The 27,504-nt window shown below is 35.1% G+C and overlaps 1 protein-coding gene across 4 annotated transcripts in view; it reads right to left on the bottom strand.

Moving 5' to 3' along the window:
- The window catches only part of CDH8 (cadherin 8), a 140,640-nt gene that overhangs the window by 28,497 nt on the left and 84,639 nt on the right, over positions 1–27,504 (bottom strand). For 2 of the 4 annotated variants that reach the window (XM_030457620.1, XM_030457621.1), the window contains 4 exons: positions 26,861–27,114; positions 21,229–21,369; positions 4,421–4,431; positions 4,261–4,367 (listed from right to left, as the gene is read on the bottom strand). In XM_030457620.1, the coding sequence (XP_030313480.1) occupies positions 4,261–4,367; positions 4,421–4,431; positions 21,229–21,369; positions 26,861–27,114 (513 nt within the window). Of the gene's footprint in view, positions 1–4,260; positions 4,383–4,420; positions 4,432–21,222; positions 21,370–26,860; positions 27,115–27,504 lie in introns of all 4 variants that reach the window. The other 2 variants (XM_008491636.2, XM_030457619.1) reach the window with 2 other exon arrangements.

Here is a 27,504-nt window from a genome sequence, read left to right as displayed (position 1 = left end):
TGTTGTGTTACATGCACACATCAAGGAATTAAGCTTTAGTGTTTCCATAGAAACCTTATTTCTTTGTGTGTTTGCATTAAAATAAGCTCTAAAAAAATATATAAAAAATAAAGCATAACATATATACAGTGCCACAAAGCTGCTGTATCTTTTACTCCATAGGGGTGAGAAAAGTCCTGTAATTCTCATCACACATTTTTATTAGTATGCTGATGAGCATTCTTTATTGCTCGGTGTTGTGTGATCATGTAACAGAACACTACTGGAGTAATTCTCCAACTCTTAATTTGTGGTTCAGAACATGGCAGAGAATCTTCCAAGGCTGACCTACCTTACCTATCGTTACAGGAATTTCTTTCCTAATAACAACGTGCATAACAAAATCAGTCAACACCAATAATAAAGAAAACAAGAACAGATTTTTTTTTCTCTACATAAGCATAAACACGAGTGAAAGTTAGTAATCCATTAATAATGCAGTTCAGTCTTGAAATTTCTGAAATTTTCCATCTGAAATTTCAGCTTTGATGCTGATTTACATTCATGCATATATTTGATTCTGTACTTACTCTGAGTAGAAACATAGTAAATCGTCAAATTTTGCTTAACAAGCAGCTCTGAATTTAAATGAATAGCTAAATGAATCCTAGGACAACTTGGAATTATAGTCTGCACGTTTGTATTGCATTTCTACAAAGCCACATAGGCCTGAAGTATTTATAAAGATTACCAGTATAATCATAAAGAGTGATGTAGAGGGATAAATAGAAGGAAAAAATTCTTATCAACGTATCATAGAATCTTTTTGGTTGGAAAAGACCTTTAAGATGACCATGTCCAACCATCAACCTAACTCTGCCGACTACTGCCAAACCATGTCCTCAAGCACCACTTCTACACACCTTTGAACACCTCAAAGGATAGATGTGTGATTTTAATACATAATACTGTTCAGACGTCTTTCCCTGCAATGCAACTTGTTAACCTTGCTTAAAATGGTTCCTTATCATTAGTAAGCTATTCCCTGTTTTTACTAAAACTGCTCTTCCAACTCCAAACAAATTTATGCAGTTCGGTGTTCTTGGTTATTTCTGAATTATTTTGAAAACTCGTAATACCATAAGCAGTAGACTCATCACAGTACAATTATAACTCTGCCTTTTCAGCTAAAGACAGTCCTTTTCTGCTAGAACCTGCATTTTGTCATTTGAATGAGCTCTGCCTCTTCAGATAGAGAAAGATCTTCCTGAAGATTTCTTCTGTCAGAAAGAGGCAATTCCATTACAACTGAATAGAACAGAGACAAATTGCAAGAGACTGGAGGAACATTGTATTGTTGTACAGTTTTATATTGTTCTAGTTTAAACACTGGCTTGAGCACTGAGGCATCATTGTCTGCACTACTTAAGCATTTGAAAATTTTGTAGCTTTGTTTTGAGCAGATTTCACTTCACTGGAAAAGGTCTGGGTATGGAATGAGGAACAGTAAGGGAGGCACTTTTCTTACCCAATGATGCAGATGTTGTGTTCTAGGAGCATAGGATAAGAACTTAGCTGGGCTGGAAAGCAATCAACTGTATAGCTACAGCCAGCAAAACTATGAATATTCTGGTTTTAGTAAATGAAATTACACAAAATAATAAGAATTTTGAAAAAGGGATAACAGGAAATGGCAGGAGCTGGGTCTAGCTTAGTGGTACTGTAACGGGACATTCAAATCTTTCTCTTTTTTCCCCCCCTAAAGCTGATGGAAAATGTTTCAAGCAACTTTGTATTGTATATAAAAAGGAGCACATAAATGTGTGCATGAACAAATACATTTCTTTGTCCTCTCTCTTTCCTCTCTGACTAGCTGCAGTACCTCCACTGCAAGAGGTAGGTTAAAGCTAAGAAAATGCATCTGGTAATGTCATACATCAAGAGGGTTTGATAGATTCTGTCACATCACCAGCAGCTGCACTTGTCGTTTGCAATTATATCAGAACCCAAAATAGAACAATCAGAAACTGGACTGGAATTTATGGTTCAATCTATCTAGTGGCTGCAAATCAGGTTTTATAAATAGTTCAAACGTATTCTCCCTTAAAGGTAATTCAAATTTTATTTAAACCTGGATTTAAGTTGAACTGCAAATACAAATAGATTGGAATATCATAACACAATTGTACCTTTCCTGCATATGTAACATTCAATCAAAATTAGAGCAATCAAAAGTAGGCTTTTGCTACTATGTAAAAGAGCAATGTCTTTCTCATATTAGCTATTTCATAGGTGAGGCATTTAATTTTTTCATTCTACATCATGACTAAAGAATATGATGTCTTATAAAGTCTGAATATAGAATTATAAGAATTATGAAAAAAAAGTAATGGAGATTCTTAAATCTTCACAGGAGCAGATCGTTTTTTATTGGTGACTTAAATTTAGAAGCTAACCTTGGTGATAATTCTGGACTGGTTACTGTTTCAGTGATGTTATTTGTTTAAAACACAGAATAAATTGCAGGATCAGTGCCATCTCATCCATGCTGGCAGCCAAATATTTAATAACCATCTGCAAAGTTCACACAAGGATTCATGCTCAAGAGTGACATCTGCCATCAGATCAAGAATGAAAGATGAAGAATATCATGGGTAAATGGAAGTTCTCCTTAAGTGCTTAAACAGAAGCCTCCTTTACCAGCTGACTCTTAATAATCTTGCTTATCATTTTATTCTAAAAATGAAAAGTGAACATTTTTCACCACCTCTTAAACCTGAAATTTGATAGGAACACCTAGATTAATATATTCAGAAAACACTGTGCAACACAGCTTTCTGATTTCAGCTTACTGAGCCCTGGATAATACTAGAATTTATTATATCCTAGAAATCATAATTACTCAGCATCTGAAATCCATCCTTAGCTAAACAGAAATCCACTGGAAGCTAGAACGTAAATACCAAAATTAATATAACTGCCTGCCCATAAGGGCATCTTTCAATAGTCTGCTTTTCTGTGGTTAGAGAGAATTCTCATTTCTTAAATGACATTTTTGGCACCTTTTTAATAAACAAAAAGGGGTGCTGAAAGTCTAATCATCTTCTGTGACAATCCAGTCTTGGCAGAGGTAGATGGTCATATACTTCTACATAGGCAGTCATTTAAGATTACTAAAAGAAAATAATTTCTAACTCTATTGCCAGGTAGCCTTCTTTGGAGAGCAGTGAATTTAATGCCTAACATCCACGACACATAGGAATAGTTGGATTAACAAGCCTTGTGTCATGTTGACAGCTGCCGTTTATTTAAATAAAATGTCACAACCCAGACATAAATTAGAAAGTTCTAAAACAGTGAATTTTTGTAACATAAAATATTTCTCAAGGTGGATAAAAGTTAAATCTCATTTACACTTCATTACTCTCTAGAAGTCTGCAAATCTTTTCAAAGCTTTATCTTGTCATTTATGTGTCATAAGAAATATATTTTATTTATGTACATTTGGCCTTCAAAATGAATACCTTTAAGCAATCATTTTACTTTTCTTTTAAAAAGGCTATACAGGTTAAATCTTGCTTCTGATACACTGCTATGTTCATTTCACCTTGTAATGTGTTGCATAAATTCCTTTGCTAACCAATTTACTTCATCAAATCAAGAAGGCAATAACATGTTTGTTTTATGCTGTGAAGGGTAATGAAAACTGGAACTCCACTTCTCCAACACCCCATCCTTCTTTGGATACCTTAAATACAGTTCCAATTTACTTGACTATCCATTAAGTTCTGGTTTGCTTTCTGATTTATTCCCAACTGTCACAGAAAAGTAAGCACTAAACAGTTAAGAGATTATAACTGATATGGGGGAGGTGAAATGGTTTTAGTGTTTTAATTATTTCTTCTAAACTATACGTGGGATCAGCAACAATTTAGTTCAATAAAGGAATTGGAATTCTGGTTGGATTATAATTTTAACTGTTCACAAACATGAACCTATGAAGTGATGAGCTATATCAGAAAGGGAAAAGTGGGAGCTTGACAACACTCCGCACTTTTTTCTGAATATTGTCCCAAGATACCTTTATTTAAGACCTGTACTTTAAAAACAATGATGTCCATCTAGAGTGAGATGTGCCACAGAATGCAATAATAGGTTAATCTTAATAAAATCTTAGGAATTGTTAGCATGTAGGCATAAGCACATATTTTGGAAATAAAGATAAGATGAGAGGGAGAAACTGAACTCAATTCTCACATATCAAAGCACGGAGATACTTACTTGGCCAGGCTTCCCATTCTCACATAAAAAGGCTTCGTGCTCTGATGCAAACTCAGGAGCGTTGTCATTTACATCAAGAACTTTGATAGCAACAGGCAGCCGGGACACTTGACTGTGGTTCCCTAAATCAAAGAAATCAAAGCATAAAAGGTAAGCATACTTAATTTGGGACTGATACATAAAGGCTTACATAGTAGCCATACTCTCCCTTTCTTCTGTCCTTGCTTAATTGGGTTGTCTCATCTGTAATGGATCGTAGAGTTGCAGCATGAGATAAAGAAGGATGGCCAGTAATTTATGGTTGAAAAGAATAAATAGATCCCTATTGCAAATGGCATTTGTTGGAGATTAGCTCAATGAAGACCTTCCTTGGACTAAATCGGTAAGATTTTTCTTTGATGAAGTTTGTATTGTTTTATTGATAAAGTCCATTATACATGGAAAAGGGAAAGCTGTAAACAGCATAGATTTATTTCTTTGTTTATCTTTGGCAGGGCACAGAGCATTTTACTCTATTAGTTGTTCTGACTGCACATCTATTATTTCTTCATTACAAATACGAGGAATGTGGAGACCCACATTGTGAGAAAGATAAATGGTAGATTGACATCGGCAAAGCTCGATAGTACTTTGGACTGTTAAAGCACTTTGATTCATTTGCACTGACCAAACATATGACCTGTGAAATTATCCCTTCACCAAAATAAAGCCTCATTATTTATAATACAGATCTATTTTGCATAAAAGTTTATCATTGTAATGAGCAGAATAACCTTGTTAAGATGTAAGGAAAATCTAAACCAACAGTTCACACTCTATTTTGAAAAGATTTCACGCTCAGTTCCTTCTACATTTCCTTCAGTTCAGTATAGCTAATTTATTTTAAGATACTGTTTATAAATATTTTAGATTATTTTTCCTCAAAGAGCAAAACCATGGCTTCAGTTTAAACTGAAGTGTCCAGCTGAGCTGAAGATTTAAAGAAGTGGTTCTACAGTACATGAATACCTTTACAAGTCACTCAGTACTAGATTCAAAATCCACCTCCTAGTGAGTATTATTTTACAATCATAGCATTTTACCTTTTTATATCATCAACAATGTGAAGAAATGCACACTGTGTGAGTCTGGGTCTGACCTGTAATTGAACCAGGTGCTTTTGCCTAAATTATGACTGCAGGCAAGAAAGCTGCTATCCTAAGTTATGGTATCAAATTACTCACATTTGTTGTGACAGTTTAGCAGCTGTCCAAATCTGCCATCAGTCCATGGGGGTTCTGCTCTCTGGCAATACAGAAGTGGTGTAGGGGAAGGCAGGACAGAAGTTCCTGTTGCCTGGCATTCAGTGTATCTCTCATAATACATATAAGTACTTACAAGTGGTGAAGATGACTAAGGGAAGAATTACTAAAAAAGCAGTATTTCTTGTGGTTTCCATCAAATTCAATTGTGCTGTGACCAAATCAAAGTCCACCTCTCTTGCATCCTTTTTTTTTTCTTTTTTTATTGGCTTGTATACTTAAGACAGCCATAATTTTTGAGGCTCTCCCAATAAATCAAAAAAATGTAAATTTCAATTGCTCTATTAACATTAGTTTGAAATAGCATAAGAATTACTATTTCAAAGACAGGAAGCCAGGCTATCATCATATGTGCTACTACTGCAAAAAAGGCTTTATGTTGGCTGGGTAGCCTGAAATATTAAAATTCCACCTGTACAGGATGTGGAAGAGTACAAGACATCAGTCGTTAGATGCTTCCCATCTGAAGTTGTTCAGAGTTTTAGTTGAGAAAGATTCATGTTACAGAAGAAAAAGAAACCCTACTAAAATAATATCTATTGTCTATTTTGCATCACAAAAATCTTACTTATTAACAACTGCTGTGACACTTATGCCATGAAATAATGCATTTGAAATAAAATAAAAGTTAATATGCAAATCATGAATCCCAAACATTTTAAGACACTTTTTTTAATCTGAACTTGATAAAAATACAGAGAATGAATCTTGAGCTTATCAGAATTCTCAGCACTAGTGTCATATTTAAACACTAAAGATTTACTTTTATCTAAATTAATGAAATTATGGCAGTTCAAATTTTAAAGACATTACAGAGAAATATAATTAATTAGATAAGCTTCTAAAGAAATTATTCATGTCCCTTGTGACTGCCCTCCAAATGTTTGTCTTTCATCAGAAATACAAACATTAAATTTAAAGATATTATAATTAGAGACTTGATGAGAATTCATTTAAAAAATTAATTTACTAAACACAAGAGAGACCCAACTGGTTTGGAAATCTCCAAACAAGGGGATATCCACTGACTCTTAGGGTTCTTTTGACTGTGGTGATATTTCTTGTTGAGAAAGAGAGATGGAGAGAACTTTATCTACTGCTTGTACTGCCCACCATAGGAATACAATGCAAACTTTCAGTGGAATTTCACTTTGTCCTAGGTGTTTTCCCTGTAAATAAAAATCATCCTAAGCATACCTATTAATACAATGAATTTTGCATTAAGGCAATCCAAATTTCACTCATGGATTGAAAATAGTATCAGTTTCATCTGCCCATTTTCTTACTCTTAATGCCTGCAGATTTCTCACTGGTAAAAAAAAAAGGCAGAGGATATCCCTCTCAAGTGTCAATCCATCTCTGTTAGCAATGCCCAACAAACTAAAAGTAGGAAATGTTTGAAACGGATCCACTCTGAGCCACAGAGCACAGGAACTGTTTCTTTTGCTCGGGCAACTGTCTGTCCTTCATGCACTTGGCCTTCACTGATTAGTATTCAGTGTTCAGAACTCTTCCTCATTTGTATGAATGGAGAGTCAGTTCTTTCTAAACTAGTGACAAAACTGAGTATTAAAAGTGGGTTTTTTTCTGTTCAGTTTGGATTTTTTTCCCAATGAACCACCCAGTCAAGAGAATTAAAAGAGACTGAGTCTTCTTGCATGAACCAGACAGATAGTAAGACTGCTTAAGTTCCAAACAATTATTTTTTTAAAAATCATAAGAGTGTAAACCTGGAGACTCTCTCTCTGAGTAACTAATCGAATTTGCAAGAGCTTCATCACTTGTTTTTATTGTGATTCCCAGTTTAAAAAGACCTTCCTTGAATCTTGCAATACAAGTATATCATTAGGACTATCACTTGAGAAGCAACGGCTTGGCTTGAAAATTTAGCACACTGACTTGCAAGATTTAAAAACATTGAGAAAATTTCCACTCTTGTAGCTGACTGAAACTCTTTTTGTAGTAAGGCTGCACAGAAAGACTTAGTTTTCAATTTCAGATACATTCCAGTGGTCATCTGTGGACAGCACTGCCACAGCACAGCAGGAAGCTGTAAGAAACACAAATGCAAATGTTGCTCATAATTTCCTAGAAGTACAGCTCTTTTCTGTCTCTCCTGAAGTCTCAATTACTGCCCACACTTCCAAGACCCAGCAGGCTGCTGCTGCCTCCAATGAGCACAGATCACATACAAAGAAAGGAATGTCAAGGCAGACACAAGGATGACTCAATAAAAAATAACTAGTGGAACTTAAAAGTGGTAATAAATAAATTTCAAAAAAATAATGGAAAGTTCAGCTTAGTTTAGAAATCCATATTGAAAGGTTTACAAGAATTACAAGGAGCTAGAAAGATCTTCTGCTTTTTGTCTCAGTTCAAGATTCTACTGGAACATTGAATAATGAAATACAGACCTTGCTGGTTCACACCTTTGAGTAACACACCTACTGAAATTTACTCAGGATTAAAAAAGGCTACAGAATTTATTACTTAAATTAAAAGGCAGATGAATAGTAAAAGTTAAATTAAAAAAATTAAAATCCATTATCTAGCCATTTAGTGTCTCCAAATCTGGACTTTGGAGGCTGCAGAGCCACACAAGTTCTTCCTGTGATCAACACATTTCTTCCTCCCTAGAAAAACATCTGCGTGCAACATTGGAAATTTGTAATGCAAAGCACTAAGCATTGTTACTGTTACTGCATGCAGCAATTAATACTAGAAGTAACCAGAGCTAATAAATAACATTTTTGGTCTTGTGCCTTTACAAACAGAAGAGAATGCAGCTATTCAGTTCCCATAAACACTTAAACACTTCATAAACACACTTAGAACACTTCTCCACTGTCTTTTCTTGACAGAGACATGCAAGTTGTCTCAAAGAACAGCAATCTTTAAAGAAAAGTATTCTTGTCTGCACAAAATGAAGTTCATTATTTGTTTAATCCAAAGAAAACCAGTTTAATCCAGTTTTCCTTTAATTAAATAATGCAAAGTCACTGCAGGGCTCCCTTTAATGTCATAAACTGTCTTGCATTTTAACTAAAATTAAGCAACTGAATAGAAAGCAGACTCCTAAAAAAATAACACATCTTTTATTATCATCATCACTACATAGCTTGGAAATGGCTATTTCATGCTTCTCTGATTCAGTGAAATTTCTGCTTTAATCATATATTAAATTAGAACTACAAGAAGTCCTAGTTCTAACAATCTAAACAAAATCTGAATCGTAGACTTAATAAAAACAATAGCACTTGTTTCACATATTATTACATATTACAGTCCAAACTTATTAAGTTGTATTTTAACAGATCTCTCCCCCACTTTTTAACAAGGTTTTGTCAGATGACTTTACTAGGATAATTTACATGCTGGACAAGTTTACCTCTCCTGTTAGGGTTTATGTTGTTGCTTTCTTTGTGCAATCTTTCACCTATGTAATAGCACAGTTTATAAGAATCATTTTGCAATATAAAACCGATAAATCTAACTTTAAAAATCCTGAGAAACAGATGATATTGTGAAACTGAATTTTTATTTATGTTGAAGTTTAACTATAGAAACCACACACTGCAGCATTCATTTGCAGCATACTTCATTTGTCTGGAAGTATTAAGTAATGATGTTATTCAAGAGACTGTGTGGCTGAAATTGCTTCTGAAGTTGTCAGGAAAAGACATCAGTAATTGGCAATATGTCTGTTAAAAATAACAGAACATAAGGTATTTCTGAATTAGGATGAAATTCAAGCAACCAAACAAGAAGCCCAAACAGGATTGATCATCATGAGGTTTTAGATCTTCACCAAAATTCTTGTATCGTGAAAGGATGAGAAAATACTAAGAGTTGTGGAATGACTTTAAAGTAATATAAATACAGCAGTGCCTGGCAGAAAGGCTCCTGTAAAAGTTGCTAAGACAAGAAACAAACACTGCATCAAAATTAATGTTCCATTTGTATTTATTTCAGCACACACAAACATATTGGAGGAGCACAGATTTTGGCGAGTCTCTACATGTACATGAATGTGGGAGGAAGGCAGGAAGAAAAAGATGTGAAACGTATTTCTTCTGTTTGTTGCTTAAGTCATTCTTTGGAAGAAAAATAATAACAGAGTTGAAAAGTTTTGGTGTCTTTTAGGAGATCACTCCATTTATTTTATTATGGTCTCCATTTTTGTCCCGGTTCCTACCTCCCATTGCCATGAAAAAGATGTCAGACTTTTTAAAACAGCTTCCCAAGTGTGGGGAAATGCAGGAGAACCACACATCCCTGATAACCAGGTAGAGAGTGAGGAGCATCTTTTGACTGCATGTTCCAGAAAGCAGGACAAGGAGGGACTGAGGGCAGACTACATTTTCAACTTGACTTTGAAACTGAATTTGTAGTTAGGAGATTTACAAGGTTCATCAGTTCCATGTATAAAGAGGTGACTTAGATAGCCCACATACACCCTATATTTAATCAACAAATAAGATGTACATCTTGGGCCAAAGGGCAGATTATACTTTTAGGTTGCTGATAATACAAAAAAAATCCATGGGATTTTTTTTTTTTCCATTGGTGCACCTAAGTCATAAAAATTGTCAAATATAGCTCAGAACAAGTAAGATTTTTTAATTAATAACCTAAAAATTGCAGAGAAATGAAACGTTCCACCTAGCTCTGCACCGAGTTCTTTGCTCGCTGATGTAGTAGCCAAGTAACACAAGCAGACTCTGTCACTCTGCATTTTTCCCTTCCAATTCAAGGCCTGATGCAACTTCTACTGAAGTCAGTCAGATCTCTTCTGCTCTGGAAGCTTAATCTAGTCCCTGTCCTTAATATTACATCACAAATTTCCTACATGTAAAATAATTTAAGATTTAAAATATGAATTTATATTAAAACAGGGAATTCAGCTGGATACTTTGCAAACTTCAAAGTATCAACACAGATTTATACATCTTGATAACCAAACCACATTTAAAGAAAGTCTATTCATTTCATACAGATACAATATATACTGATAGAATCAGCCCTCATTTCACTTATCAGAGGGCAAGCTATAATTTGACATTCAAATTCAACTTCTTTGTTATTTTTCAAAGCATTAATCTTTGCAGTTTTCCAGCAGTCTAACAAATTGCTACTCTGTAATTACATCTGGTACTCTGTGAAATGAACGATTCATTTGCAAAACTAAGAAACATTTGTAATTTTTTTCCAGAAGTATCATATTTTTTGGGTGTTTCTTCATGATACTGCCTTGTTTGGATGCGTAGACAGAACAAAAGGGCTTGGAAATAAGAAACTAGATTGGAAAAACAAAACATCCCCTCAAATGCAGTTTACAGCTGTGAAGAGGGTCTCCTTTACCATATCCCTGGGTATAAGAGAAAAATCAAAAGGCACTTTTCTGTTTAAACTTAGCCATGACAGTAGAGAGGAAGAGCTATCTGCTGCTGCAGTGGGATTTGGAGCTGAGCTGTAAGTTTTTCCTTTAGGGAGCAGAGAATGCTGAAATTTATTCATCTCCACCTTAGAGATGGGGGAGTATGGGAAGCATAGGCAGCCCCCACCTCTAACAATAAAAACAACAACCCAGAAACTCAAGGGCTTGTGGTTATTACAAATCACTTTAAATGGCAGTCTCCCTTTAATCACAGTGTTTAGGTTTTGAAAAATCCACCCTGGTGTCACTTCTTTCTATTCATTTTCATGGACTCTAAAAAGAAAATGCTGGAAGATACAGCAGATAATAGACACAGTAGGTAACACAAATGCTCATTACATGCAACCTACATACTGTATAAGAGAGTGATCAGACTGCATGGCATATGCACTAGGAGAGATGAGGGGGGATACTGAAGCAGTGGGAACAAAGGGATGGGATAAGGCTTGAAAAGAGTTAAAAGGGGCATCCTAATCAGAAACTGTAGCACCTTCTCGATATTTGAGTAGCAATTAGGGGTGCTTGTCTCTTATCAGAAGCTCTGGATGCAAACAGCAAGTCCTTAGAGAATGTTCTTCTGCATATCTGATTTTGACCACAGTGAGCTTTATATTCATAGTGACACATAATCAAGATATATGTGACACATCAATACAAGTAAACAAATACATAATTCAAAATAAATTATTAGGATAGCTGCTTGAGTGGGTTGTATTGGAAGCTGCTTTAGTCATGTCAGGTTTATGACAATGAAAGCAATTCTGTTTTATTCACAGGTTCTAAGTGAATTCTTAAGGAAAAGAAAGAAAAAAAAAGTAAAAAGTACATTGCCAACACCTTTCCACCCACATGTCTATCTGGGAACCAAACTGAAACAAATGCTGGTGGAAAACAATCTGTATTACAGATAGAGGACTGTGTAATTGAGCCTTATTTGTCTCTAACGAGGATGCAAGACAGGCTGAAGCTCACAGTTAATGTCACTTGCTGTAAATGAACTGTGCTACGTATTTTAGTGGTGAGTTGTGATGAGTGCAAAAATTTAAAAAATGGAGAAATGATAGCAACTATTAGCAGTGTACTAGTGATGAAAGGCAAGTGAGAAATATTTGACATTATGCAGTTAAATATCACCCCCCAAAAATAAACAAACAAACCAACCTAATTTCAAGAATAAACAGTAGCAAAACAGCATCTCTGGAAGCATCTGCAACTAGCAAGCACTATTCCACAGACCCTCTTAGAAAAACTCAGAGTCTACCAAAAGTTTCTGAAAAAAGTTTTTTTCACTTCCTTGAGGCAGCTGCCAATGGGAAGGAAAAAGGAGGAAAATCACCACCAAAAAAAAACCCAAACCAAAAAAAATAACCCAACCAGGGGGAACCACATCTTTCTGTCACCTTTGTTATACACAATAGCAATAATAACAGTGTGGTGAAAAGCTACTAGAGCTTTACTAATTGAGGGTCACAGCACCACAAACCTAACCAGGATTCCAGATGTTCTGAGGCAGTGTACTGCCTTAATCATTGCGAGGAAGTAACAGGTTTTCATTTCTAAATGGAATAAGACGAAAATTCCAGAAAAAAAACCCCATTGTGCCATTAAGTGACAGAAAAGGATTTGCCTTACACAATAGAGCAGTGTACAAGCAGAAAGAAAACTTAACAAAGAAAAGTTTTAAGACTCAGCAAATGTACCAGGGCATGATTTGCTGCTGTGTTGCTCACAATTCCAGCCTAATCAAGGGCGCTGCAGCACTAGCATAAAACAGTCAGAAATCTGTCCCACACTTCAGAGCAATTATATTGTTAATATGCCAATACATCACGCATATTAAAATGTTATAAAATATTGACTTAGATATTGTCAATTACAACAAGCTATGAAATGTTATAATGGCTAGCAGCAATAATAATAGCAACAGGCAGACTGATTGAGGACAAGCTGTCTGGAATATTATTATTCTTTTATTTAAAATTATTTCACGATTGAAATAAAATAATTAATAGTTCAAATGAAAACTCTCCCTTACTGAGACAAAATGTCAAAATGCTTTAATATTTTTATAATAAGAATTAAGAATTTTTAGAGAAGTATTTATGACAATCTTTTTAGAGCTCATGTTCTTTTCTGAGGCTGATTTTTTTAATAGTGAAATTTTATTACTCTTATGTTTCCTTCATAGATTAAATGTTGGTAAATATCCTGGATTTGAACCAGGTTTTAGGAGTTTGGCATCAAAACCTTCTTACTTGCATACTTTCAGCAATAAGCAGTAAGAACTCCCTCGCACATAATTACATACCTTTAAAAAATCCACTCTGATTTCCAGCCAGAAAATACTGTCATTTTTGCTACCCAGCAACTTCACTAGAAGCTCAAAGCATGCTACTCTGAGTCTTTGTTCTGGAAAGACAGATGCTTAAAGATTGACTAAACCAATACTCAGTTAAAAACCTCTACTCTGACCTTTTCTCATGCTTCAGCCTTACAGAAAAAAACAGTGGAGATTTTAGATAGTCATGTTCTGTTTAGAAGCAGAAGAATTCCACTTATCAAAGTAGATGAATGCTTCACAGTATTCTTAAGATCAATTGTATTTTCCTCAGAAGTTCTAAATCAAATGTGCAAAGTGCAGATGGCAAATTGTTAGTTGTTGAGTTAAACAATGCACTCATTTTCCTAATATAATGTGTATATTTTCGGTTTAATTATTTACTCATTAATAAACACTACTTCACGTGAATTAGTCAAATACCTGCTCACTAATGACTCCTCAGTTCCTTACTCCCATGAAAGCCACCACCTAGAAACCTAACCTTTTGTATTGTAAGCTTTAAACAGTGTTCCCAGTTCAAGTATGTTTTGGTAAAGTGAACATTTGCAAATACAGAACTGAGATGATTAGCCTAGCTTTACAATGCCTTGAAACCAGAGATAAAACAACTTAGGCTGTTCGTGCTGATCTCTCTCCCTCTCCTTCCCATGGTTATTACCTCCTCTGACTTTTCTTTTTTTGCACTGGAGGACTTGGATGCTCTATTCCCAGGTACCTTGTGTGCTTTCCTCTGAAATCAGAGGCTGCAAACTTCTATTCAGAATCCCACACCTGAATTTTAATGCTTGTTCCTGAACTACTGAGACCATTTTACATATAGATTCTTTCCTAAGTATGGTCCATTGCTATTCATATGGTCACTCCCATGCCATTATCCATATGGATCACCTCTCTGACTATGCTTGGGCTGTGAAAAACACTGATGGGAAAGTCTGTGATACATCTGAATGTTCTCTCATAGCTCAGAGCTGAAAACCAGCTTCAGTTTTCATCCCAGCCCTCCAATGTCCACTGGCAAATGCCCTGTGACCCATTAGAATCCATGGAGTTCTGTGTGACCCTCTATTTCTGTGCAGATGAATAAAAACTACCTTGCTAAATTCAGTTTTTCTGTACAAAAATGATGTATTATCTAGTTTGAGTTCGACTAAGCCAGAGCACAAAGGGTCAAGCAAAAAAGGTTAATATTCCTGAGCTTCTCCTGTTTAAACCTTCATAAAGGCTTACTTCCTTCTCTTTGTAAAACTTACTGAAATTTACTGAGCCCTAAATTAGAGATAACTATATGATGCACCAAAGTAACTTCATAAAATGTTAGAATTACTGCTAATAACGTCTGCAGTAATTTTTACAATAAAAGGCTAAATAAAGTTAAATAAATGAAAGCAAAAGCAAAGGTATTCATGGCATTAAAAAGCACATTTTAGCTGACGGCTTATTCTGAGAGTAATTATGGCTCTCTTCTGCTTTAATAAGTGTCCTTGTATATTTTAAAGGAATATACTATATAGATAACTTGAGTAGACCATGTGCTGGGTGATGATTCAATTATTGTATTTATATTCTTTGTAAACCATAAAGAGGCTTTCTGGCTTTATGCCCTTTCCCATTAGGTGATAAAATTGCCTCATACTTCTTCATTTCTAAAGAATGCCATTGGTATGGGTAATTACCTGTGTCAGATAAAGCCCACAGCTTTGTCCTTGAGATTCTTGCACTCTGCCTGGAAAATATTTATTGTGGTCAAATCACCACTTCCATTTCAAGATCTTGTTTATATTTTCATCTATTGCTTTGACTAATAATTCATGAGAATTTGTACTAGCTGAGGTGGTTCTGGTAGTTTGCCAAGTCCTTGGGCAGGGGTCTTCACTGGCCACTGCCATGGTTTTTGTTTGGCAAGTAAAGCTGAATATCAAGAATAAGTTGATAAAGCTGTCAATCAAAATGGAAATAGTAGCTCCATGACTGCAGTGTCTGGAGAATAAGGAAAACAGAAATTCCATTAAAACCCTTCATTGAGAGATTTAAAGCTTGTCTTAAAGCATTGCTCTAGGCTAAGAGAAATAGCCTCTCCCAGGCAGTCCTGCACTGGCTCTGGAATTCCTCAGTGGCTGATTTGCTGCATGTCTGTGCATGTGATGCACAGAGTGTGAGAAGAGGGAGAAGTTTTAGAAGAGCCTTCTTGTAATCTGATGCCTCAGAGCAAATGGATGAACATTTCACCTCTTGTTTTTCTCAGGATGTCTGAAAGGGCTTGAGTCTGTACTCATTACAGAAGAACCTGCCTATGCTTGAATATGCTCACAGTAGTACCTCACTAACCCTAACTGCTTCAACTCAAATGCAGTCTGAGGAATCCAGTGCTGCATATGGTCATGAGAAGGCTAGGAAGAAAATATAAATCTTGAGTAGCCCACTCAGTGTTATATCAGGTGAAAGAAAGCATGAGGGCTTTAAAGACATCATCATTTAATTGGCTTTAAAGTTTATGAGCTGTGGTTTCTGCTATTTCTTGATGTGTTTATCACAGATCTCAGAGGCTGCCAACTGAAATATGTTAAGAAGTTCTTGTTGAAATCTACAGTATCATTAAATGAGTTTCTACTATGGAACAGACACAGACTTGAGAAAATAATTAACTTTTTAGAAAAAGAATTCCAGTAAGGACTGCGAATAGTGAACACATTATAGTGTACTCTTAATTTCAAAGGAATTGACCAGAGCACTGTACCTCAAGCACATCTCACCTACAGTTTGGGAGGGATGAGCATGTAAACATCAGGATATTCACATATCAATTGGAGGAAGTAAGTGGAGTTAAATTATATTACTAATACACTTCTTCCTTGCCTAAGTTAAAACTGTGTCTCTGAGAGCAGTCTGCTTTGTTTTCAAACTACATTAGCTCATCATTTATTGCTACTTTTGCTGTACCAATGAACCAGTAAGTATAGAGTATTTCTTTAGTATTAATGAGACACACAGTGAGGATGCTGGGAAAGTATCTGCAATGTGGTGCTACAGCCATTAGAGGATGGAAATTAAAATCCATGAATCTGGAGGCAGAAAAAGACTTTAATTCTTGTATCCTTTATACATATATGACATTCCTATAGCTTGAACGACCAGTGATTCTGAACTCCATTCAGATTCTGTGCAAACTGTAGCAAAAATGTTCTGATAAATAAATAATGGCTATTAGATTTTCTTTTAGCAGCTGAGTAGCATTGACAACACATCACGTAACTCAGTAAGTACTGCAAAACCTGTACAAGAAACTGAGAGAATACTGAGGAGCTTAGCCTGGCCTGAACTCTGCTCTGCTTCACTGCCCAGCAGAATCTGCTAACCAGTTAATGGAAGCAACACAAAGATGGCAACATGAACAGAGGTTATAGCTATAATTGTAACTTACACAAATTTAAAAACATATCTGTGTGTTCAGATGAATGGGATCACATGTGACTGTAAGGATCCTGACTTTACTAGATTTTACTGAATAGCAGAAATTCTATTTCAAAAAGAACCAAAGACGTGATGAGCCTTTGTACATACAAAAAAAGATGCACCAAAAGAAACATCTATAAGTTAATCATTCATTCTTATGGCATTGCAATTCAGGCTCTCAGAGAATACTTGCATGTGCCCCCAGATTCCCTCCATGTTCAGGGCAGAGCTCCAGAGAGCTCAAAACACATTAGCAGGCAATGAGCCCCAACTTACAAAGGAAGCCCATAGCCATCCCTGTTTCCTCAAGCATCTAGCTAAAATACACCTTCCAACCTTGGCATACAATTTTAAGCTCACATAAGCTTCAGCTACACACCCCAACACAATGAGAAATCTCATTAGTCCAGTAAATCCAGATTCAGCAACATAAAACAAAGTTCACATTTTATATCCACAGACCAAAAGGCACATTCTCAGGTAAAGGTCATTTTACCAGTGAGCCTGCTTCCCCTCGCCTGTAATAACCTACATGGTCCTGCTCCTGACTCATTCAGCAGAGAAAACTTGGATGTATGGTAACTTAGAAAGAAAATGAAAGAATCAATTTTCAACTTTCAGTATTCCTCTTGCTATAAGGGTTAATACATATATTTCTTCAGTGAATCCTAAGCCTGTATTTGTGTGGTATATGAAGTCAAAGTTCTTTGTGCTATTCTGTTCTCTTAAAAATCCAAGTGACAGAATTCACCAGCACAGAAGAGTCCCCACATGACCAGAGAAGAAAAAAGCTGAACAACAAAGCAGCAAATATTCATTTGACAAAGAAGCAGCATAAGAAATCATACAATAGAAGAAAATATGCAAAAGGAATATAAAATTTCAGAGTCAACAGATTTAAGGGTAGAAGTTGAGAGGACCAAATCTTCAGAAGGAAGTTATTGAAGTTTTTTATTAAATTAATGGAAAACGTGTAACTACATTTCAAATACTGAAACTGTCACCTGTACCAAGTAGGTCACCTTCAGTCCAGTATTTCTCATGGATTGCTCTTTGCATTGTTTCATTTTTAGTAACAACAACAACAAAAAATTCTGATGGATGAGATATTTGAATCATTATCTCTAGGGGGCATGCAACCAGTATGTTACAAAGTTGCTGTGATTTAAACAGCAGGCATAAAATGATATGCAGCTTGTCTGCATATACAAAACATATACATATACATTGTCAGCAATACAAAAGTTTGGGAAACTGTCTGAGGGACAGCCACTCATGGTAAGTGTTCTTTAGTCTGTCTGGCTAGTTTAGCCACCTGAAAAGAAAGGCTGCAAACAACTAGGAACTCCTTCACAGAGGCTGGAAGGCATCTTGTTAGCCGTATGAAAATGAAAGGAGAGAAATATCATCTTCACACATCTCAGAATGTGATGGTCATACTATTTGTCACTTATAGTTTGAATCTGTTCTGGATTAGAACTAGCTGGGCACTTGTCTATGAAATGGAAGAGAAAATGTCCTCCTAAAAAAACCTAAACCAACCAATCAAACCCGAACTGATCTTTTATCTGTTAAGTACTTACATAAAAGAGTCACAGTTCCCACTCGCTCATGATTTCGTGTTTCTTCTCCTAGTTTTGCTAGATAGGAAAGGGTTAAAATAACATTTTGGGGGCACTTAGATTACAAATTAGTACCATGTTTAAACTACCTGCACACATGCTAAATCTGAAAGCTTTTAAAAAGATCATCAAGTCTGAATCTAAACATCTTCATGCTCAAGCCAAGTGAAAATGCAGTAGTCATGCTCAATTCAGCCAGACCAACCTTGTCTTGGAAGATTCCCACCTGAGTCAGTGGCTGAGGGAATGATACAAAAGAATAACTTTGTCATGGTGACAGCTGCAAACTGCCCAAAAGCTCCTGTGCTTAAAGCACAAATGCAGCTGCAGGTAATTTATCAGCACAAAGTTCTGAAATAGCAGGAAATAAAGCAATTGGCAAAACTCGGAGTTCATTATTGAAAGTCTTGATAAATCAGAGTTTATTTAGAATTTACTGTGCTCAGAATTGAGATGTAAAATGCAATATCATGGCTTATGATTAGTAAGCAAGTGCAGTGGCAAAGAAATTATCTGATTATTGCCCTACATGAAGAGAGATGAGTCTTCAACTGAACCTGGAAAGCCTAGGAAGAGAAAATGCTTCTGTATGGATGATACTGACTTAATTACTATGAGAGATCAGAGGTCCAGTAATATTACTGTCAATGAGAGAACCATAATGACACATTTTCTATTTTCATTTGCTGCTTGTGTCTTCCTCCAACAGATTTGTTATTTTTATAACAGACATCTCACTTATTACTGTCTTGGGAAAAAAAAAATCTTAAAATGCCCATATTACCTTCCTTGACAGTTCTATGAACACATTTAGTTTCTAACTCAGGAGTTTAAAAATATTTTCTCTTAAATAAGCAAAGATATTAGCCTATGAATTAAGCTCTTGTTTTATGTAAATGTCAAATAAATATATTAAGAATGTGAAAAAACCTGCTATCACCAGGAATGCAAATGCTTAGAAGAACATTTGTGTTATTATTTTCATAGCCAGTCTGATAAGAGACAATTTTCCAATAGTGATAGATGTTGAGGTTCCCATGAAGTCTAATGAGAAGGCTGACTTATTACAAAATGCTTGAGTATAATTATGTTTTAAAAATCTAAAGATGCAACAGGTACCCTGGATTCTGATGTGGCTAGTGAAGTTCCTTGCTGTTAACTATACTGAAACACACACAGGTAAGGGAGATTTTAAAAACTGAGAGTTTCTTGAAAACCTCTACATTTATTTTGTTCTTTTTTTACTATTTGGAGGAAATGAAATGTAAAATTACTTCAATTTGGATCACAAACTAGTAATTCTTCTTTCCATTCCATTGGTAAATCTCATGGTCTGACACTTCTCATGTCTTGAGAAAATTGGTATGGAAATTTGTTATCTTTCTCCTTTGAAAACATCAAAATTATTAACTGGTTTGCTATTAACCTGGGTAAAATGTGCCCTATGAACCCTGAGCTTTGTTTCTTTCCTTATGTAGTTTGATTCCTTGTGTAAGGCAAAAAAACCCCCACTGTTCTTGCTAATTTACCAAAGTAGCTTTTTGCCTGCAAGATTAAACAGTAATTAACAGGGCACTGTAGGCACTACTGCACTCCTAGCAATGAAGCACACATTATTAAGGTAGGTCATGGGAATACAGTTTACAGGCGTTGTAAACCAAGAGCTTAGTTTATACTAAGACTTATCTTTCTCTTTTATGTATGCCATTTAGTTACCTGTTACAGATTCCTTATAAGTTGATTTCTGAAAACAAATACCACAGAAAAGTATTTGACAAAAAAAAATGTGTCATACAAGTGTATCTGATTTCATTCATTGTGTTCGTAGATGCAGTATTATGAAAGTGAGCATTAAATGTTCTGTATCATAACACTGCATCCTTAAAAAAAAAAGTACTCTGGGAAAAAGCAAGCATTACCATCATCCTGTTTTCTACATGCAAGAATTAGCAGCACTGATGAGTTTCTGAAGAGAAATGTTCTTCCGACAATGTGTCAAGTGTGTTTGCATGCACTGGAATTATGTATGTATGCTGACTGCAGGATGGATACATCAGCAGAAATATTTTCATAATTTGTTTCAGCTAACACGCCCACAATGGTTGAGGGACCTACACTCTGAATCTGTTCTTTTGCCTCAGTATGTTCATGTCAAGTGTGTCTAAAATACAGTGCTGTTATTCAAAACAAATTATACTGTCTTATGCAATCCTGCCAGCAGTGCTTACTGTGTCAAAATTCCAAATTAATCAAGAAATGTTCTGAATGAAAATCTGGGACTCGAATTCCCAGACATGGTGACACTCCTGGCTCCCTGTGACATAGATGTACAGATCAGTCACAATTCCCTTGTAGATCTGAGCAATCCATGTTCCTGTCTATAGCTGCCTATGAGTAAATTTATTCATATTTATCAAATAGCATTACTTTCATGCAACATTACCCATGTGCTTAATAATTTATGGTACTGAAACATAATATCACTCAGCATTAAGAACTTTTGATTTGAGTCTACAATAGCAAAGCTTTATCTTTTTTCTGCCTTCATACAGCTACTAAATATAAGGGTTTAGTTTGGAGTTTTGTAAAACCTTATCTAAAAATCATCATATATCCTGTACAAATCTACTCACATATCTCTTCAAAACCTATACTAAGGTTATACACTGAAAGCTGGTTTTAAAGAAATAATATTGTAATTTAAAGATTCAAAGCATTCAAATCTTTGAACTTTTTACTGAATTACATAGTTTCCACTGCATACACTGTTAAAATTAATAATAATCCCAACAGAACAAAGTCTGTATAAACAAATACTTACTCGTTTCAGTAGCCACAATAGTTATGTTGTGCCACATATTTGTTTCTCTGTCCAGTGGTGTTGCCAAAGTTATTTTCCCATCATCTGCATTGATGTTGAACTGTCTGTCAAGGTCAGTGTGCCGATCAATGGAAAACCTACAAAACAGACATCCCTGTAATCTACTTAATGAAGTTGGTGTAATCCATATAATCAAAAGACAACTTAGGGAGCCCTCTGAGAGCTGCAGTTTTGTAGCCAAATGGATTGAGAAGCTCAATAGCATAATAATTTATAAGACAAAATGACAAACTGAGACTAAAAAAAGTTAATAATTATTGCCCAAGGAGTAATTAGCTGTATACCCAGTGTGAAGGTCATAAAATGCCCTCAGGTTCACTGGGTAGCATCCTTGAAAAACGGTGCTGATCAAGAGTTAATTACACAATCCATCACATTTATGAGACAGTTTCTATGGCATTTCACAGCTACTGATGATTATTTCAACAGTAATGTGTTAAGCACACAAAAATGGTGGGCTTCATGCTTATTTTAAAACTGGCTGAATAATATTATTTTACCAATAAATTTCAGATTGATGAAGCATGAACTATTTACCAAGCATATTATTTGGTTATGGTCCTAGCAGCTCCAGGGGCAAAATGCAGTCAGTGAATCCCTATTTTCTTCTAAAACACTGAAGGAGTGGTAGTTTCTGGATTGACATCACTAATTAATAACACAACAAGTTTCATGTCATAGGTAGTCAGTTTGCAAGTGTGAATGCCCAGGTAAATTATGCAGCCTGAACAGAGCCAGCCTGACAACAAGAAAGAGCTGCAGTATGTTGCTCCAATAGTGCAATAAGCAGGATGATGATTTAAAGCTCAGAACAGGATCTTCAGGAAAGCTTTCATGTTTGTCCATTTTCACAGTTATTTTTTAATGTATTGTTTCCAAAAAGACACTAAAGCACAAGATTAAGCCTTCCAATTTTTTGACAGGAAAGGTAAGAAAAGAGAGAGTTTGGTGATAAACTATTGATATGGTTCAATAAAAATTGACTTCAAGGGGTTTTACTGAATCCTAATTGTGGATTTATATAAAAGCCTTTTAAGCCTTTGTGTCTATGTATTACAGAACCTAACAGCATGCACTGAAAATTTTACATCTGTTCTGCATTATATCTATGCATAATAGGGTGAGTTATGATACAGCATCAGAATGGATTACATTATATAGTGGTCAGAAAACCAACTGTCAGTTTCTGAACTCATTTCTATTTTTTGCAAATACACTGATAAAAGAGCAAGAGTATATTTTGCTACAGCCACAATAGCACAGTTATCTGAAAATCAGTTATTCCATTCTGGTTTATGCTTTATCATAAGCAATTTCCAAAAAAAGTTCTGATTCAAAAGTTCCCTTACATGCTACAATAAACATATTCTGATGAACTCAAGCTCTTTCCAGAATGCCACAATTGATTTTGATAGACACAGCATTAGGATCTCATTTCAAAGCTTAGGATTACAGCATTCATCTTTTTTCATTTCAGTGTCAGATATTTTCATATTTAGAATGAAAGATACATTGCAATTAGATTGCTTGTGCAATGCATTCAGCATGGTACAATTCACTTGCAGAAAATTAGGTCTAAATTATGAAAATTTATCAAAATCTTAGTTTAACTGTTTCAAGTTTAAATATTTAAAGACTTTACTACTAAAAATCAAAATCACACTGGTAAGGTACTTAACTAATGGACTCAAGAGTGAAAAGCCCTGATTAACTAAGATATGGGATTTGTTAGAGATTTAAGTTTCCTTTACTCTCTAAGAGGAACTAGTTTTACCCACCTCAAAAAGGAGAAGTTTGGTTAAAGGAGAGCTAACATTAAAAAAATGAAGTAAAATTCCAAATATACATGTCTAAAGGTAAGCACATGCATCTATATTTGGACATTTAAGTAAAGTGATTTTCCAGTTAGCTCCAGATACTCACTTCTCAATGGTTTAATGGGAATTGTACTATACTCAGCATTTCTGAAAATCAGGTCACTTGTGTAGAAGAGTGAGGCTGTAGTTGCCTAACTTCAGGCAATCATTTTGAAAATGTATAAACCTTATTTTGATGTTCCTCCAGTTCCAATTAAAGTATGAGAAGTAAAATTCCAGTACTAGTGAAATGAGTAAAAAACATCTTACAGACTTTCACAGGTTTAAGATTTCATTTGAGAAAATATGAGAAAGACAGTAATTAAGGTAACTTTTTAAAAATGTCATCAGTCATTGCTGTTGTATAATTCTTGATATTTATGTAATGATGCAGAAAGAATTCTTCTGATATCAAACAGCCATGCAATTTTTACAGTCCATAAACAAAATAAAATGTGGAATGGTTATATGCTATTTAATGTTTTGTTGGCCTGGGCTTGACATAAATTCCATTGAGACGAGGCACAATTCTTCTCTAAGGAGGAATACATTTTAGCTTCCATTCACGGTCTTTCTGCAGTACATTTTTTGAAGTTACAAAATAACATCTGTGAATTTACTAGATTGCATTTCATCTCATCCCAAAAGTATTTATTCACAAAGCAGAAACAGCATCCAAAATGAAACATTTTTAAACTCAGCTACATGGGTTTTCAGGACTGCAGAGAGGTAAAATCCTTTCCTGATTTTCATTTGATAAATATTTGGTACAAAATAAAAAATAAAATCCATAGTGTCATAAACTTAGGAAAACTAATGGTACATTTGCAGTTTCCTTTTCACGAGAATGGTATTGTAACTCTTTTTAATGGGAATGCATTGTCAGATCCATAAGCTATACATAAAACATTCATTTCTCTGAAAATGAGAAAAGAATATCTTGGGAAATAATGCTTTTTGAAATTGCCATAAACCCAGTACAGGTTATTGGGAAGTTTTGGTTAGTTTATGGGTCTGCTATGGCAATCATAAGAACAACCCCACAGTGGTTTAACAGAAGACTCGAAATTATTCTTTGTCCTGCTCCTGCACTATTGATATTGGTGTTATGACTTAATTTGATCTGTTCTTTATTTGCACCAATGTAAATAAGAGCAGAAATCCTTTTTTTGTTGCAGCTGCTCAGATATGAATCACAGAGCTGATACCTCATCAGTGGTAAACCACCATTGTTTATTAATGCCAGGCAAATTGGACATGCTACTTAGTGACAGATAAGTAGCTGTACCATTAGGGAGGCAGAAAACATCGTATCTAGGTTTCTAAGGCCTGCTGTGAATTAAGAAACTGATCAACTGCTGCCAAAGATGAAATCTCTGTCAATGAGAATGGGGAAAACCTGCCACAGTGAAGCTTATCTCTCCACAGAGAAAGGCACTCGAGGGCAGTGATTTATAGGAGGGCAGAGGAAGTATAGGAAGAAAGATTATTACTCATGCTTTTTCCTATGCACTTGGATCATGCTTTATCCAAGATAACTTACTACTGATAAATTGACCATGGTTCTAAAATAACAACAGAAACATGAAGTAAGTACCACTGGAACTGACAGATAGTATGTTAATAGATAATAATCTTTCAAGCCTAATTGTTCTATAAGACAGAAGGCACCACCCTTAGTAAATAAACTACAGTGAAGCTTTACAACCAGCATAGCTGAATTCACTGCATCCCTTTCCCAAGAGGGATGCACAGGGTCCAGGTGTGATAAGATGTGAGCCACTGAGGCAGGCTTCTGACAGGACTAGGCTCAAATAACATGAACTGCTGACCATGCTTATCAGTGTTAGCCAAATTTGTAAATCCTCTTCACTAGCAGGCTTCAAAGTGGGCCAGGCCCTTAAACAGCATGCACAGCAGAAGAGCTAGTAAAGGTAGAAAAGAAATGTTGCTGTTTATTTTAAAAATATTCTTATCAAAGATATGATATAGTTAGACTAACCTAACAATCAATGTTAAGAGAGAGTTCAGAGAAATAGATAATGAAAGCATAATTCATCTAAACATCACCTTATCGCTGAGCTATTCAAAGATGCCTCTGTTCATCCAGAATTATGGAATAACAACAACGAGAAAAATCCCATAAAACATTTGCATCCTTTAGTTAAATCCACCTCTAGGTGTCTAAAGTTTTTTGGCAGATACAGAGATTTTAGACCAATAACCACTGCCAAAATTCTGTGTTTGTCACAAGCCATTGCTAATTAGTCCCTTCCCATGTTTCTGTAAGGTGGACATGTTCTGAACCAGATATAGTCACAGAATAAACACTTAAAATTCACAATCAGAATGAAACATTCTAATCCAAAGCAACAATATTTCCACTTTTTTGTTAGACCCTGTTGTATACCAATTTTCTTGAATGGGAAATAAAAATGTAACTCCATTCATGCTCTATACTTGTCCGTGGTGAATATTTTTGCTCCTGTAATGGTAGAATTGTTAACTTAAAATTATTTTACTTTGCCTTAAAATATTTTACATTCAAAACATGAAATTGGACTTCACTGAACTATCCCAGATAATGCCAAATTAATCATATGAAACAAGAAGAAAAAAAGTTGCGTAGCAAGTTGGACTCTGTATATTCCTTAAACTAGCTATCAGGCCAATACCTTAAAAAAAATCTTTTAAATTATGGCATATATTTTTAAAAGAAGCTATAAAACACGCTGATTAATTACCTCTTTGTTTAAATTTAATTAATTTTGGACAATTTCATTTCATAAGTAATGATAGTAATATTGGTATTAAAGTATTAAATTAATATTCTGATTCAGGTCACACATAGACAGTATTTTGGTTTTTATTTGAAAATAAATGAAGTAAGTATTTTACCTCCATTTTTTGGATTTGGAAATACTACAGAGGCTCAATTTCAGGACATAGGTAGAGTTGTAGCATTCTGTATTGCTTTTTTTCTGTTCACGTGACAGTTTTCTAACCTCATTTTTTCCCATTTCTATGATGTGATTACCATCTTTGATCATTCTGAGGGCTTCTCTGGTAAGAAAATTTGGTGTCTATTAACTCTTTTTGGGTTGTGTGCTGCAGTAGAATGTGTATTAATCAGTTAATTTGTATGGAGATCTGTAGCAGGTAAAACTACATTTAGCTAGTTTGGACAGGATGATTTAGAAATGAGGGACACTCAGTCTCCAACATCTTCATACACAAATTCTAATACATTAAAACATGTTGGAAATTCTCAATTTCTAATTTTGAAAATCTAAAATATGATATGTAACATGTAGGCCCCTAAATAAAGGTTTAGAATTTGGCTCTGTGAAAAAGCTGATGTAAATGACAAAAATTAGGAAATAGTTGTAACAATCATCATCACTCTCACAATGCTGAAGATGTCTTGTGCAGGTTGAATTCCCTAAGGTAGTAATGTAATTAAATTATAGTATTAAATAATAAATGTATAAATTATTAGATTATTATTCCTATTGTTTCAGAAGACCAGCAAGGGAATTTTTGTGATTTTGAAAATGATCTGAAATGATAAATCTCACATCATATACCAAATCCTCTATAAATATTTTCATAGAAATAAACCAGCATGAGAACAGTGTCATTCAAGGTATGGAGAAATATACTCAGTATTCTGTCAGTAGGTTTTTCAAAGAGAACTTTAAAACAGCAGTACCTGATGGGACTGGAAGACACGTCAGGGTCATGGGCAGTCACCTGACCAATCACAGAGTTAATAGCAGCATTTTCATGCACTTCCAGTAGGTAAGTAGGTGATGAAAAGACTGGTGGCTCATCAGCATCCTCTACCACAATTTTTACTGTTGCTGTATCCTTGAATGGTCCTCCACTGATGAAGCGAGGATCAATATGAATATTGGCTGCTTCTACCTTTAGTGTATAGGATTTTTTGGTCTCAAAGTCCAGTGGCTGTTCAGAATGACAAAGATAAATGTCTTTTATTAATGGCTGCAGAGAAAGAACACATTAATATAATGCTGATGGATGAAAGATATATACATTCAAGCACACTCAGTGAGTTTCAGTGTAATCACTTTCCACTCCCAGAAATCCAACCTGCAATTTTTTAGGCATATATTGATATATGTGTATTACCAGCCCCAGAAAAAACAGGAATCTTTGTCTTCTTGCTTTTCACAGAAAATTTGCCAAAATATTCTCTCTCGTGAATTATACCATTACAATCACAGATCAGATAAATACTACAAATTATTTGGTGATGACTTGACTTGCATACTAATCATCCATTTAATCAGTGTTTTTGGAGATAAGAAAAAAAATATACTAGCTCCACAAAGA

Source organism: Calypte anna, chromosome 11, assembly GCF_003957555.1.
Source record: "Calypte anna isolate BGI_N300 chromosome 11, bCalAnn1_v1.p, whole genome shotgun sequence".
Lineage (NCBI taxonomy): Eukaryota > Metazoa > Chordata > Aves > Apodiformes > Trochilidae > Calypte > Calypte anna.
Note: the sequence above shows the minus strand (reverse complement) of the source record. Positions and strands in the feature narration are given on the sequence as shown.